This window comes from Plecotus auritus, assembly GCF_963455305.1.
Source record: "Plecotus auritus genome assembly, chromosome: 9".
Classification (NCBI taxonomy): Eukaryota; Metazoa; Chordata; class Mammalia; order Chiroptera; family Vespertilionidae; genus Plecotus; species Plecotus auritus.
In genome coordinates, this window is record NC_137783.1 from 134,528,918 (window position 1) to 134,543,225 (window position 14,308).

A 14,308-nucleotide genomic window follows, 5' to 3' on the forward strand; every position below is an offset into this window, starting at 1 on the left:
GCTGGAAATAAATAAAGTTAGAGTTAATGAGTGAAAAGTTTTCTATTTCAGCCCACACTATTCAGTACCAAGGAGAAAGAGAGATGGCTCCCCGTCTCTCTCTTTATTCAGATATCAACTTATCACCACCTTAGAATAATCCTAGAATAATGTTCTCTAAAAATACCCTTCATCAATTCTCAGTCCCATTAGCTATTTTTAATGGCTCTTATTATATGTCATGCTTGTGTAATTCTTTAGTGTTTTTATCCCACAGTAAAATGTAAAGTCTACAAGGGAGGTAACACTACTTGTTTGTTTACCACTATGCCCCAACTAGACTGTTGCCTCGCACACAGAAGATGCCCAAAATCTATTGATAGAAAAAAATTAATAAAAATTACTCTTTATCAACCAAAACTTCCATAGTTCATTTAACTTAAATTCCAAGGTTCCGAAAATTAAGTTTAAGATGCTTTACCAGGGACCTGTCTACACTCTTAGGATTATTTTATAAATTTTGATGGGAAGTACTATGAATGGGTTCCCCACTCTGACTGTAAGGACTATAGGCTGGGAGCAGAACTTCCACTTGGTCAATCTGAAACTGAATGCAGGTTTGGCTGCCTGCCACAACAAAGGCCAAACTCGTGAGACCAGTGCTGGTAGAAATGGAAAGTTTATTCAAGTGCTGTCAACCCAAAAAGATGGCAAACTCCTATCCTAAAGATCATCTTAACAGATCTGATCAGGCCAGCAAATTTTACAGGGCTGAAAGAGGAGGAGAGAAAACTGTGTATGTGCAGGATATGTAGGGTATGCAGGATTGGGATGTCTTCCCCTAGGTCTTACTATGGATTTTATGGTCAGCATTCTTGAATTGGCTATCTAGTTTTTGTCAGAATTTCTGTGACTGGGTGACCAGTGTTAGCCAGGATCTTGAGGTTAGACTGCTTCCTAGGTTCACACAGGAAATGAAACTTCTGATTCTAGTATACTTAGGAGAAAAAAAACTTTTAACATGTAAGCTCTAGTTTTGAGAGAAAAAATCAGGTTAGAGTAACAAGCTGGGTTTAACATCTAAGATGAATATGGGTTGCTTTATATAGATACTTTTATAAGTTTGCTTTGTTTATACATTCTTATTTAAGTTCTATTCTATGGTTAGTTAGATTAATATAAATAGTACTAGAGGCCTGGTGCACGGATTTGTGCATATTGAAAGTAAATTAATTAGAAGGTGGCCATTGGGGTGAGACTGGGCGAGATGGGCCAGACATGCCCTGGAGCCAACCTCCTATGGTCCCTCCTCAGCTGGCCACACCTGGGGCAGTGCTGGGGCTCAAAGGGCATCTGCAGAATGAGCGGGGTCCCTCCGGCAGTCTGACATCCCCCGAGGGGTTCTGAATGCAAGAGGGCACTCTGCAAAGTTGCTCTCGCTGGGCAGCTCCTGCATTGAGCGTCTGCCCCCTGGTGGTCAGTGCGTGTCATAGCTACTGGTCGACCAGTCACTTAGCCTTTTATATATGTACTAGAGGCCGGGTGCACAAAATTCGTGCATTGGGGGGGAGGTGTCCCTCAACCCAGCCTGCACCCTCTCCAATCTGGGACATCCCTCTCACAATCCAGGACTGCTGGCTCCCAACTGCTCACCTGCCTGCCTGCCTGATTGTCCCTAACCGCTTCTGCCTACCAGCCTGATCACCCCCCTAACCACTCCTCTGCCAGCCTGATTGACGCCTAACTGCTCCCCTGCTGGCCTGATTGCCTCTAACTGCCCTCCCCCGCCAGCCTGTTTGCCCCTAACTGCCCTCCCCTGATGGCCTGGTCGCCCCTAACTGTCCTCTCCTGCAGGCCTTGTCCCTCCCAACTGCCCTCCCCTGTAGGCCTGGTCTCCCCTAACTGTCCTCCCCTGCAGGCCTGGTTGCCCCCAACTGCTCTCCTCTGTGGGCCTGGTCTCCCCTAACTGCCCTCCCCTGCAGGCCTGATCACCCCCAACTGCCCTCCCCTGCTGGCCATCTTGTGGCGGCCATCTTGTGTGTTGGAGTGATGGTCAATTTGCATATTACCTCTTTATTATATAGGATAGATTGTGCAATCATTTCCAATTATAATTCCTATCATCCCAGCTCTGAGTCAATCAAATCATAGTGCATATGGATTAGGATAATATGACACACCCAACAGTTTGAAACAGAGTTAAAGTCAGCTGGCAGCTAGGACAGGTGAAGCAACCTAACATACTATTTTCTTCCTCCCTCTGCCTCCAGTTTTATAAGCTTATGAGCATCAGCAAATACAGACTGCAGGAACCCATCCCCAAGTTTCTGATTCAGTCCCAGGGTGGGAGGGGAGCTGAGAATGTGCACTTGTATCAGGTCCCCAAATGGAGCTAAAATTACTGGCCCAGTGACTGCACCTTGAGAATCACTGTTATAAAGATTGTTTGGGGCCATGATGTGAAAGTAGGCAAAAACCAGTCTTCCAAACTTCAAATTCTCTCAGGATTTGCCTTCTCAGGTGCATAGGACAATTAAATTCCTGAAGAGAACATTTTTATGGCAATTCTGGTATCAAACAGCGTATGTGCATCTCATATAATTATACAGCCATTGTCAGTATTTATGGACCTGATTCTTCTTGGTTGGGAACCTTTGAAGTTTCTGAGTGCATGTCAGTTCAACTGCCTTATAGGGGCCTTTATGGGATCAGTTTAGGGACACCATAAAGCTTTGTTCAACTGATGGGATTCTTTGATTATTAACTTGAAGTTGCCATTTCAGATTGAAGGTGAGTCCTCCCGAAAGGTGTGGTTAACATGAATCTACTTCCCTCTAGGTTATTGGAAGGAGCAGCTACAAACAGACCTAATGTCACATTTTCTGAATTTGTTAGCCCCTGGTTTCTAGTCTGAAGTTAGTGGGAGTCTTTTGGGGGAAGGGGTGGGAAGAGTTTGAATACACTTGATATTAAAGGGTGATGAAAAGGGCAAGAAAAAAATATTTTCTATAAAGGTTACAGGAATTCATTCCAAATGAATGTTGAAAAAAAGGAGGAGGGAGGAAAGAAGGAGAAAGAGATGGAGGGAGAGAGAAAGAATAAGCAAACTATAACCACTTTAGCCCTAATTAATAAAGAAACCCTTGCCAATCCCCATTATGAAAATAGACAGTAGCAGCTCTGTTGGCACAGAAAGCTCAAATGCGTTGCTTACCTGTTGCCTCAGTTCCACACCTGCCTTTCTCCACATTGCATTGTTGGAGCTGAGAGTTCAGAAATTAGATTTTTCCAGCCTCCCTTTCAGATCCTGACAGCAGGAGGCACTGCCAGTTATTTTCAAACTAGAGGCCCGGTGCATGAAATTTGTGCATGGAGGGGAGGAAGAGGGTTTCCTCAGCCCAGCCTGCACCCTCTCCAATCCAGGATCCCTCTCACAATCCGGGACCACTGGCTCCTAACCGCTCACCTGCCTGCCAGCCTGTTCCCCCTAACTGCTCTCCCCTGCCAGCCTGATCCCCCTAACTGCTCTCCCCTGCCAGCCTGATCCCCCTAACTGCTCTCCCCTGCCGGCCTGATCCCCCTAACTGCTCTCCCCTGCCGGCCTGATCCCCCTAACTGCTCTCCCCTGCCGGCCTGTTCCCCCTAACTGCTCTCCCCTGCCGGCCTGATCCCCCTAAATGCTCTCCCCTGCCTGCCTGATCACCTCTAACCACCTGTGCCTCGGCCCCTCCACCATGGCTTCATCCAGAAGGTTGTCTGAGAGATGTTTGGTCTAATTAGCATATTACCCTTTTATTAGTATAGATGATACACATTCAGCCTCTACCTACTTGCTAAGCTTTGATAATTTCATATGGGGGACAGAATTCCACAGACAGGACAGAAACCCTAAAAATTTTATTAGAAAGCTGTCAAGAAGATCCTATTCCAGCTCTAGCCAATTTGGCAAGATGGTTAAAGCCTCAGATCTCAGACAGAAGGGTCTTAAGTTTGATTCTGGTCAAGGGCATGTGCCTCAATTGCAGGTTTGATCCCCAGCTCTGGTTGGGGTGTGTGTGGGAGGCAACCAGTTAGTGTGTCTCTCTCATCAATGTTTCTGTCTCTCTCACTCCCTTCCACTCTCTGTAAAAATCAATTAGAAAAATATCCTCAGGTGATGATTAACAAAAAAGAAAAAAGAAGATACCATTCCATGTTGCAGAATTATGCTATTACTAACTGGACACTGATCATTCATATATGGGAGGATGGTCCTAAAGGCTCTTTAAAGAATTAGTTCCTAGAACGCAAGAATGAAGATTAATCACAACCTATTGACCTTGAAGAAAGTATATAAATGTTCTTCTGCAGCTTTTCCTAAAACCACAGGCCTATAGTGTAATCACACTTTCTATTATCTCTCCTGTTGACCCAATGGTGTTCATTTCCACCATGGCCACTAAATCTTCTTTAAAGGAAATAAGCAATCAACAGTAAGGGATTATTATGCTTCTACTGAATTTTATATATGACTTGTGCACAATTCAGAAAACTGCTAAACAACAGAACAGTACTTCTTGCATCTGCCAATATTAATAACAATGTCCATGGGAGTTTAGAGTATAAAAGACATTATTCAGTTCTTTGCTTCTTGCTGGCAAAATTAACGTGGTAATTCAACCACTTTGGCTTTATTCTCTTATTTGGAAAACTAGAGGCCTGGTGCATGAAATTCATGCACAGTGGGATCGGGCCTAAACAGGCAGTCGGACATCCCTCTCACAATCCAGGACTGCTCGCTCCCAACTGCTCGCCTGCTTGCCTTCCTGATTGCCCCTAACCGCTTCTGCCTGCCAGCCTGATCACCCCCTAACAACTCCCCTGCCAGCCTGATTGATGCCTAACTGCTCCCCTGCCAGTCTGTTTGCCCCTAACTGCCCTCCCCTGCAGGCTTGGTCACCCCTAACTTCCCTTCCCTGCAAACCCAGTCACCCCCAACTTCCCTCCTCTGCTGGCCGGGTCACCCTAACTGCTGTCCCCAGCAGGCTTGATTGCCCCCAACTGCCCTCCCTTGCAGGCCTGGTTCCTCCCAACTGCCCTCTCCTGCTGGCCATCTTGTGGCAGCCATCTTGTGTCCACATGGGGGAAGCCACCTTGTGTATTGGAGTGATGGTCAATCTGCATATTACTCTTTTATTAGATAGGATAGAGGCCTGGTGCATGGGTGGGGGCCAGCTGGTTTGCCCTGAAGGGTGTCCCGGATCAGGGTGAGGGTTCCCTTGGGGTGTGGGGCGGCCTGGGTGAGAGTCCTGTGGTGGTTTGCAGGCTGGCCACGCCCACTGGCGACCCAAGCAGAGGCCCTGGGATCTGGGATTTATTTATCTTCTACAATTGAAACTTTGTAGCCTGGAGTGGAACCAAGCCTTCTGCTCGCTCCCAGCCATTTCTGTTGGGATTTATGTATCTTCTGTAATTGAAACTTCGTAGCCTTAAGCAGAGGCCAAAGCAGGCCAGGGCTGTAGAAGCTTGGCTTCCTCCATCGCCACGGGCAACCCTAGCCCCCTGCTCTCTCCAGCTCCGTGGCTGCTGCCATTTCTGTTGGGATTTATTTATCTTCTATAATTGAAACTTTGTAGCACTGAGTGGAGGCCTGGGTCAGCAAGGGCAGGCAGAAAGCTTGGCTTCCTCTATTGCCAGGGAAACCCAAGTCTCCCTCCTGCTCTCTGTGGCTGCAGCCATCTTGGTTGGGTTTATTTGCATATTCCCTCCTGATTGGCTGGTGGGTGTAGCAGAGGTATGGTCAATTTGCATACTGCGCTTTTATTAGATAGGATGAATTTAGTAAAAAACACTTTGTAAAAGTGTAGACTTACTAATATACAAGTCAATGTTATTCAGGTTCTATATCCAAGCTGCACTTTATAAGGGAAAAAAAGGAATATTTCAAACAACTGGAAGATTAAAGGATATAACATTCATACACCTACCTCTCAGCTTTACTGTAACAGTTCTTAACATTTTTATTTCAGGTATGTTTTTGAAACAAAATATTATAGTGGGGGAACCTCACATGACCCCCTACTTAATCTAACTGTTCTTCTCCCTCCTGAGATAGTTAACTATCATTCCCATGCATGGTTTTACACTTTTACTAACTACACATATGTAGAGAGCATTAGTTTTAAAAATATAGCACATTTGTATATTTTTAAGACTTTACAAATGATGTCAGACTAGATAGATATAGCATTAGGCAGACTTATGCCTTATTCATTGTATCTGTAACATGAGTTGATATTTAAACACATTTTGTTCTAAAACAAAGACTCATAGACACAGACAACAGTGTAGTGGTTACCAGAGGGAAAGGGGAGGGGGAAAAGATATGGGAGGGATTAAATATAAGGTGATGGAAGGAGATTTGACTTTGGTGGTAAATACGCAATGCAATATACAGATGATGTATTACAGAATTGTACACTTGAAACTTATATACTTTAATTGAACAATCCTAATTAATTTTATAAATAAATTAAAAACAAAAAACACATATGGTTCTAAAATTTTTCTACAACTTAACTCATTTAGACATTAAAAGAGTCCTAGGATGTAGATATTATTTTATTCCCATTTTATAGATAATCAAGTGATATATGGAGAAGCCACATAGCTAGTAAGTGGCATGCAATCTGAATAGAATCAGACTCTGAGATAAGGGTTCAGAGCTCAATATTGGTTTAAGAGGTGGAGATTAATACAATAACTAATACTGAGGAGGGTTCCTGGTGTGAAGATGTGCTTAATTAAGTGGCAGATAGGAACACCTCTCACTTGCCTTTCTGAAAGTTCTTTATCAACTATTTTTTCCAACCTCGGCTCCACTCACAAGAATTTAAACTAAAATAATTCTAATGCATAAACTAGTGATCGTAAGTGATTTATTGAACAGCTACTTACAACACAGTGAGTGACAATGACCTTCCACACCAACATCACAGCTTAGGCTTATATTTTGAATTTAGCACTCAGACATCAAGAAGTCTACCCACAAAGACACAGTATGTTTTATTTGTAACCTCCACATAAAAATTATATACAAATACATTCTTATCATAAGAGAATATGCAAGGGCTAAATTGCCACTTTGCTGAAAAAGAACACTTTTTAAAAACAAATGAAGCATTAGGCACTACTCCAACCCATCTAGAAGTTATTCCAGATGACTTCTCAGGAGGTGGCATAGAAAAGTTTCAAAATCTATAGTGACTGACTTAAAAACTAAATTTAGAATGCTATAGCAACAGACTTATTGAGATTGCCACAGCATAACCTAGAACACAGCCACGATTGCACTCTCATAGACTAAAGAATGAGGTATTTTAAGTAGAAGTGACTGATGGGATGGTTTCACCTGCAGAAGAAAAAGACAGGTAGTTAATGAACAGCTGCAACATAGCTTCCAACAAACTTGGTAAACACACTGATTAACACTTTGACCAGTGGATATTGAGCACCTACTATGTACTGAGGGTTGGAGGAAAAGGTTGAGGAGATTGAGACACTTGGCAACTTTTACTCAAGTGACCAAGCACTATTTAAAGTGAATAATTTGAGCACCAACCCAGATTATGTTTAAACCAGACTGGAGATTTAGTTAATTTGGCATGATAACTGCAGTGAGGGAAAACTTATCAATAAGACCACAACCTTTATAGACACATGGAAGTAGCACTTTTTCCAAACATGATTGTAATTAATGTGAGATTCATCACATAACTAGATACTATTTAAATCAAAGAAAAAAATAACTAGCAGAGACTTAAGCTTTGTCCTTCCTTATATCATCACTGTCATATATTGCCTGTTCTAAGGATCCTCACCGAGGGGTCTTGGAAGTATGGAACCCAAGGCAATCCAAACAGGCAAGTGTTGGTTATGTTCCAGGAAAAGCCAGAATTGGCAGAGGGAAGATCATTTTCAGATTTTGTAAGACCGTTGTCAACAGTGCCTGGAGTGGTACCTGAGAAGGATAATCTAAAAATTTTAAAGAGGAGAAAATTTGCATATCAGGTTAAATTTCAAAATAAACCATTAAGTTTCATTTTGACTTAACTGATTGCCATCTATGCTACTTAAACAGTAGTAGCTTTACCACCACCTCTACTACCCTTTCCCCTATTTGATATTTTTTTAGGAATAACACAATTAAAATTCCTCCCTCCCCCTCCCAACACCCTAGCATTAGGGAATCTATTCCACAATTGAGAATGTTAATTCTGATAGCTTTATGCAGAAGTTCCCAAAGGCAAATCTCATATAGCGGAAGTCCTGATCTTTTCAATTTCCCATTCATAAAATACATACTAGAAAAAAGTGTCATTTCATTGATCCTTAAGGTATAAAAAAGTTTAGTAAGTTTTCCTGAAAGCTATCCTAATTTAAACAACCACCCTAATTTAAAAAAAATTTTTTAAACACTATTTTTTTCCAATCCAATAATGCCCTTCAAGTGTACAGGTTTTTGTAAGTTACCAAAATTAGAAAACATTGGGTCTTATATAGAAGAAAGAATTATACAACTTAGGTCAGGGTTAATTTTTTTAAAGGCTTGACCTTAAAGAATAGATACGGAATGATTTTGCTACCATTCCTATCTTTCCAAGCATCTCTTGATCTTCAGAGGGGCAGCTATGTGACGAGGTATGTGTTTAGGCCCTGACTCGTCATCTCCTAAGTACATGATCTTAAGCATTTCAGTTTCCTCTGAGCTCTATTAACCCACTTTACTGTCACAGTAGGATTCCCCCAAAGCAGAATCTGACAAGGAAATTTATATACAGATGATTTATTCTAGAAATGCTCCCAGTAAGGCAATGGGGGAAGTAGAAGAGAAAGGTGAAGGGTGCTATTTCAGGCAAAGTCCTCGCCTCAGCAGAACCTGCTAGAGAGCTCCAAAGTCAAATCCTGCATCACAGTTTGTCCTTGAATCAGGCAACAGAGCCAGGCTTTCTATCATATTCCACTCCATCATGGAGGTGGGGGAATTTTGCAAATTCCCGGGCCCAGTTGGGATTATTAAAGGCCAAAATGCACAGAAGCAAGGTGAGGGGCACACAGAAACAGTGAGGGCAACCCAAGGGGACCTGGGCACAGCATCTGCAATGGCCAAATGACACAGTTGAGTGTTTCATTGGATGAAGGAACTATACAAACCAAGTCATTCCAGGACTCAAACCTAGCTGAACTTCACTTTGCAAACGTTTTATTTTTAACAAGCAGTTCTTAGAAAGCAAACTGTGAGCCAGCTAGTCCATTACACTCACCTGGGAACAAAACACATTAAAGGGATTTTTCCAGTGACTCCTTCATGCATGATGGTACAGTGGAGAAATGAATAAAAAATCACTCCATAGGAGAAAACCTAGTGGGACAAAAAGACCTGTTTAATACCATCTTTTCAGGAGTTCAAATGAAATTTGAACAAGAAACCGATCACATCAAGATGTGTGATCTTTAAAGTCTCTAAAGAGACTGTCTCTACAGAGACCACCAAGAAAACACCAAATCTGGCTCTAGACCATCAGTGCAACCAGTTAGCATTTTTGGAAACTGAAATCATGAATTGCCAGGCTAGAAACAAGGGCTACAACTTCTACTTAATAAATTTACTCTGGGATTTGGCCTTCAAATGTTACCACAGTGCTAGGTCCCAGGTTTCTGGAAAGAGTAGACAAAGAGGCACTTTTATTTAAAACTATAATTGGAGGATTGTTTTCTGAATACATGCTTATTATGGAGACTTTCAAATACACTGTGTAATGGCAAAATAAAAATCTCCATAATCCTAACACAGGGATAGTTCTTTCTCTGTTAGACAGCAGCATGACCTGTTGTAAACTGTTAGCCCTTTTAGTTTCAGTTGCTTACTATGAAAATTAGAAATAATACCTTCTTTCCAGTGTTTCTAGATTTCAAAATATACAAGGACTAAAGATGATTTATGAGTGCTTGAAAGTCATAATAATATATACATCAATGTATCCCCCCACACACACCTAAAGGGCCAGGAGCTACTCAAGACCAAATTCTGGGTCCCATTGGTCTTTATCTCAAAAGTACTAAACTCAAGTCTCATAAAAATGATCAAGTTCTTCATCTTGTTACAGAATTTACCAGGCGACCGAAAAATACACAGGAGTACCGGAGACATAGGAAAAACCCATTTATTTTCAGATGTTTTGCATGTACTAGTACAGGACTCAGGGGAGACTGTTTCTCTCCAAATCCTGAGCAACCCAATATGGAGGAAGCTCTCCTTTTATACCCCTTTGGTTTCTTTGTGCCCCAAATAAGGATCAGGCTTCCGGTCCTTTCTCCTGCTTTGCAAAAAGCCCCGTGTGTTGGGATGGGGGGCGTGAAATCACACCTAAAGGCCTGGCCTGGCACCAGTGCTGATAACCCCATCTGGGGGTTGTGTATTGTTCATGGTCTATGGCCTCTGTAAAATGGGAGTAGTACTTAGGTAAACAGGTCTTGTAAGACCAGATATTTAAGGAAGGGGCGGGCTAACAAGAATGTGCATTAGGTTACTGGCACAGATTCAGATTGCTAGCCCCCCAAAATGTCTTATTTTCCCCATCAATCTTTGACCTTGACCGTACCTATCTTGCACTGACTCTAAGCACAGTGCCATTGCAAAGTAAGATCAGGGAGTTAGTTTATTATTTGAAATCATCACAGCTCTTACCTCTTTCTGAATCCCACACTTGGTGACAAGGTAATTAAACTCATATCCCTTCTCAGTTATGTTTGTTACAGGACAACCAATTCCCAGAGACACTGTATCAGAATGCAAAAAGTGATCTTGACCAAGTAGAGTCGGTTCAACCACAGCCCAGAACATAGAAGAAGTACATCCTACAGACACTGTTGAAAGAACACCCCCGACCCAAGAAAAAAGATTCAGATAAAAATTTTAGTCCTAGAGGACACTCAGAGAAAATTGGAGTATAGCCTCTTACTAAGTAAGTAAGTAAGTAAATAAATAAATAAATACCCCTGGAACACCCTTGAGAGATGCAATGTGAATGTTCAGGTGAAGTCCTAACAATTGTGAGTGAAAAATTAACATCAGGTCAGACTCATGGAGGCCTACCTATCAGGGGACAATCCTCATCTCCTCCTCCCAGCATCATTTCCCTAAAAACAATAGAGTTAAGCTTAATGTGGGTTGCTGTCTCTGCTTCACTTGCTGTGGGACTGCCCCTGGACTTGGGGAGCCTCAAGCTAGTGTTCGGCCTTGGATCTACAGGATGAGGCCAGTGTAAATGATCAATGGGACAATTCTCTGTGGTTTCTGGCCCTCATTCATAGCAGCCAAACACACCTTTTGTGGGTGAAGGGACAAAGAAAATCATATATTTGAGCAAGTGCTGGATCTTCCCATGAAATGAAGATCTGTACATGCTGTCTCTCCTGCCCTGTGTCCCTTCTACAAAGCAAAATGGAGATCGTCTTAGATTAAAGCCTATTCATGTCTGGTGAGTCTGTCAGCTTGAATTGTTATCCACAATTGTGGTGCCCCATTAACTGTACTCCAGAAAAAAAAATCTAAGTTTTCAGATAGATATGCAAAGAATGTCTTAAAGATAAAGCTACCCATCATTATATTTTCATGATAAGGGAATACTAGAAGTAATAAAATTAAGTTTACTTTCTGTGTAAAATTAAGTTTACTTTCTATTCAGTGACTTTTTTAATAAAGAAAAAAATAAAAGTTTTCGTAAGTAGAGATTACTATAAATAAGGCACAGGCAGAACACAGACAAAATCAGTGGGTTGCAAATGAAACAACAGATATTAACAGATAACTTTATAATTCAGGAAAAATAGGAAGTGAGAAGAGAAAGAATGGAGAGCTTTGTTTCCACAACCTGACTTAGAATTAACACACAATCAGAGGCAGGTAGCTGGATTATGAGCAGATCATGGTGGCATTTGGAAGAGTACTGTAGTCTGAAACTTTAAAGAGGGAAATCTTTTTCCCCAGATGGGATGGTGGAATAGAAAGCCACATAATGGGAAATACCTGCATCTGGAAGGAAGAATAAAATTAGCTCTTTCCCAAACATGAGATAAACTAGATAAATCATTTGCTTTGGGGCCAGGGATGGCAAATAGGAAAGCATCACTACTACAGAAGTTAGAAAAATAGAATGGCAAGTCACTTCTACTGAAAGCAGCCAACAGTAACAGCCAGAGAAACTACACCTTCAGACAACAAAACGTGTACCTGACGTTTGCTCAGAAGAAGCCAAAATCATGCACACACAAAAAGATGATTGTAACGCCCCAAAATCCTTCATGATTTTGATTGTCAGCTCCCAATCAATGACCCTGGAAAAACACAGGAAATTGGAAGCACCCAACCTGCTTTGGGTAATTTTATAGCCAATGCCAAACCCAGCTGACTGCATTTACAGATTACTTTGTGCTGAATGCTCTTATTTTCTGGGAATACGTATTGGGTTTTTCCTGATTGCTTAATATCTGAAAATATGGAAAGTACGAAGAACAAAATAAAAAATCTATATTAAAAGTGGCCATATTTTTGCCCTGACCGGTTTGGCTCAGTGGATAGAGCGTCGGCCTGCAGACTTAAGGGTCCTGGGTTCGATTCCGGTCAAGGGCATGTACCTTGGTTGCGGACTCATCCCCAGTGGGGGGTGTGCAGGAGGCAGCTGATCGATGTTTCTCTTTCATCGATGTTTCTAACTCTCTATCCCTCTCCTGTCCTCTCTGTAAAAAATCAATAAAATATATTTTAAAAAAAAGTGGCCATATTTTAATATTTCAAGAAAAACTTCTTTCTCCCTCCTGAATCTGGACATTGTCATGATCACTCCAGCACTGAAATCAGAGGTGCAAATAAAATGCCACCAGCAAATCTTTGAGACCTGTGACTCCTCTGGGTCCTCTGAAATTCCTGGGGAAACATAATGTTCAGGAGTGTCAATGCCTGTTTATAAATTGTTGGGGAATGACATTCAGGGAGGTATTTCAGCCTGTGGTTTTCGAACTTGAGAGGCATCAGAATCACCTGCCGAGCTTGTTGAAACACCATGGGTTGCTGGGCTGTGTCCTGGAGATGCTTATTCAGGGCTGGTGTGGAGCCTGAAAATTTGCATTTCTGAAAGTTCCCAGGTGAAGCTGATGCTACTGAAACGGAATTTTTGGACTGGAACCCGGATTCTTTGTCCGCCGGAATCGAAGAATGAATCCACAGACAGAAAGTGGTATAGCAAAGGTGGAGATTTATTAAAGAACAAGTACAGACTCCCATGTGGGAAGAGGGAAAGAGTCCCACAGAATGGACTCACACGTGGGGAGGGGAAAAGGTCCCACTGAGTTCTTTTTCCCTCCAGTTTATAAAGGCTGCAGATCTTTGTGCCTTGACGTCCCCTGACTGGCCACTACTCCCTTGAACTGGTTAACATAGCAACTCCTGGGCTCAAAGGTTTAACCCTCCCTCTCCCTCCTTCTTTATTGTTTTCCTATTCCCTTTGGGCTTTCTTATTCTCCTTCTGGATGAAAGGCTTCCTTCCCTTTATTTTGTAAATATAGACCTTTTGCTGTTCCCAGCTCCCTCATTCTATGGAAATATACCTGTTGCAGCTTTTCAGCTTTCCTATTCTATGGAAATACACCTTCTGCTGCTCTGCAGCCCTGTACTTCCTCCATGGTCCTCTTAATTTCCAAAATTTCTAAAATTTCCTAAACCTGTCCTATTTTAGCCCTAAAATTCCTGTCTCACTACTGGTGCCAGAACTACACTCTGAGGACCTCTGACTCAGATACAATCCCTTAGAGAGCACCCCATTGAATGGCTTCCAAACTTCAGAATTATTATCAACATTATCTGGAGTGCTATATTAAAAGTAAGGATGTTTTAGCCCCACTCCAGTCTAGTGGGATCTGTTGTAGCTGGAAGTTTTAGAGTACATAAGAATCACTGCAATTTGTTGTCAAATTTCTTGTAAATTTCCAGAGTCTAACCTAGAGGAACAGGGCCGAGGTATATGCATTTTTAACAGTTGCCCGAGGTGATTCGTAGAGGCTCCCATTTCGAGAAACCTTGAGCAGAGGTCCTCAGGACTGCTGATAATGGAGGAGCAAGGCAGCCTCCAATTCTCCTCCAATTATTTTCACTTCACTTTCATCTGTTTTATAGTAGAGCCTTTTAAAAAACCACCCATGTTAGAAATCCTCTGTGTCCTTTTATTTGAAGTGTACAATCATAATTTTAAATAAGAAATCAGATGTGCCTAGACTCGAGGCTACTCAATAAATG

The 14,308-nt window shown here is 42.0% G+C and overlaps 1 protein-coding gene across 1 annotated transcript; it reads right to left on the minus strand.

The window, feature by feature from the left end:
- Positions 1-7,288: 7,288 nt before the first annotated feature.
- OOSP3 (oocyte secreted protein family member 3) lies at positions 7,289-12,323 on the minus strand (the record flags this gene model as incomplete). The annotated part of the gene is made up of 5 exons (XM_080640679.1): positions 7,289-7,369; positions 7,839-7,992; positions 9,282-9,379; positions 10,706-10,884; positions 12,251-12,323. The coding sequence occupies 5 exons, from the start codon at positions 12,321-12,323 to the stop codon at positions 7,289-7,291; spliced, it is 585 nt and encodes a 194-aa protein (XP_080496805.1).
- Between the last annotated feature and the right edge of the window lie 1,985 nt (positions 12,324-14,308).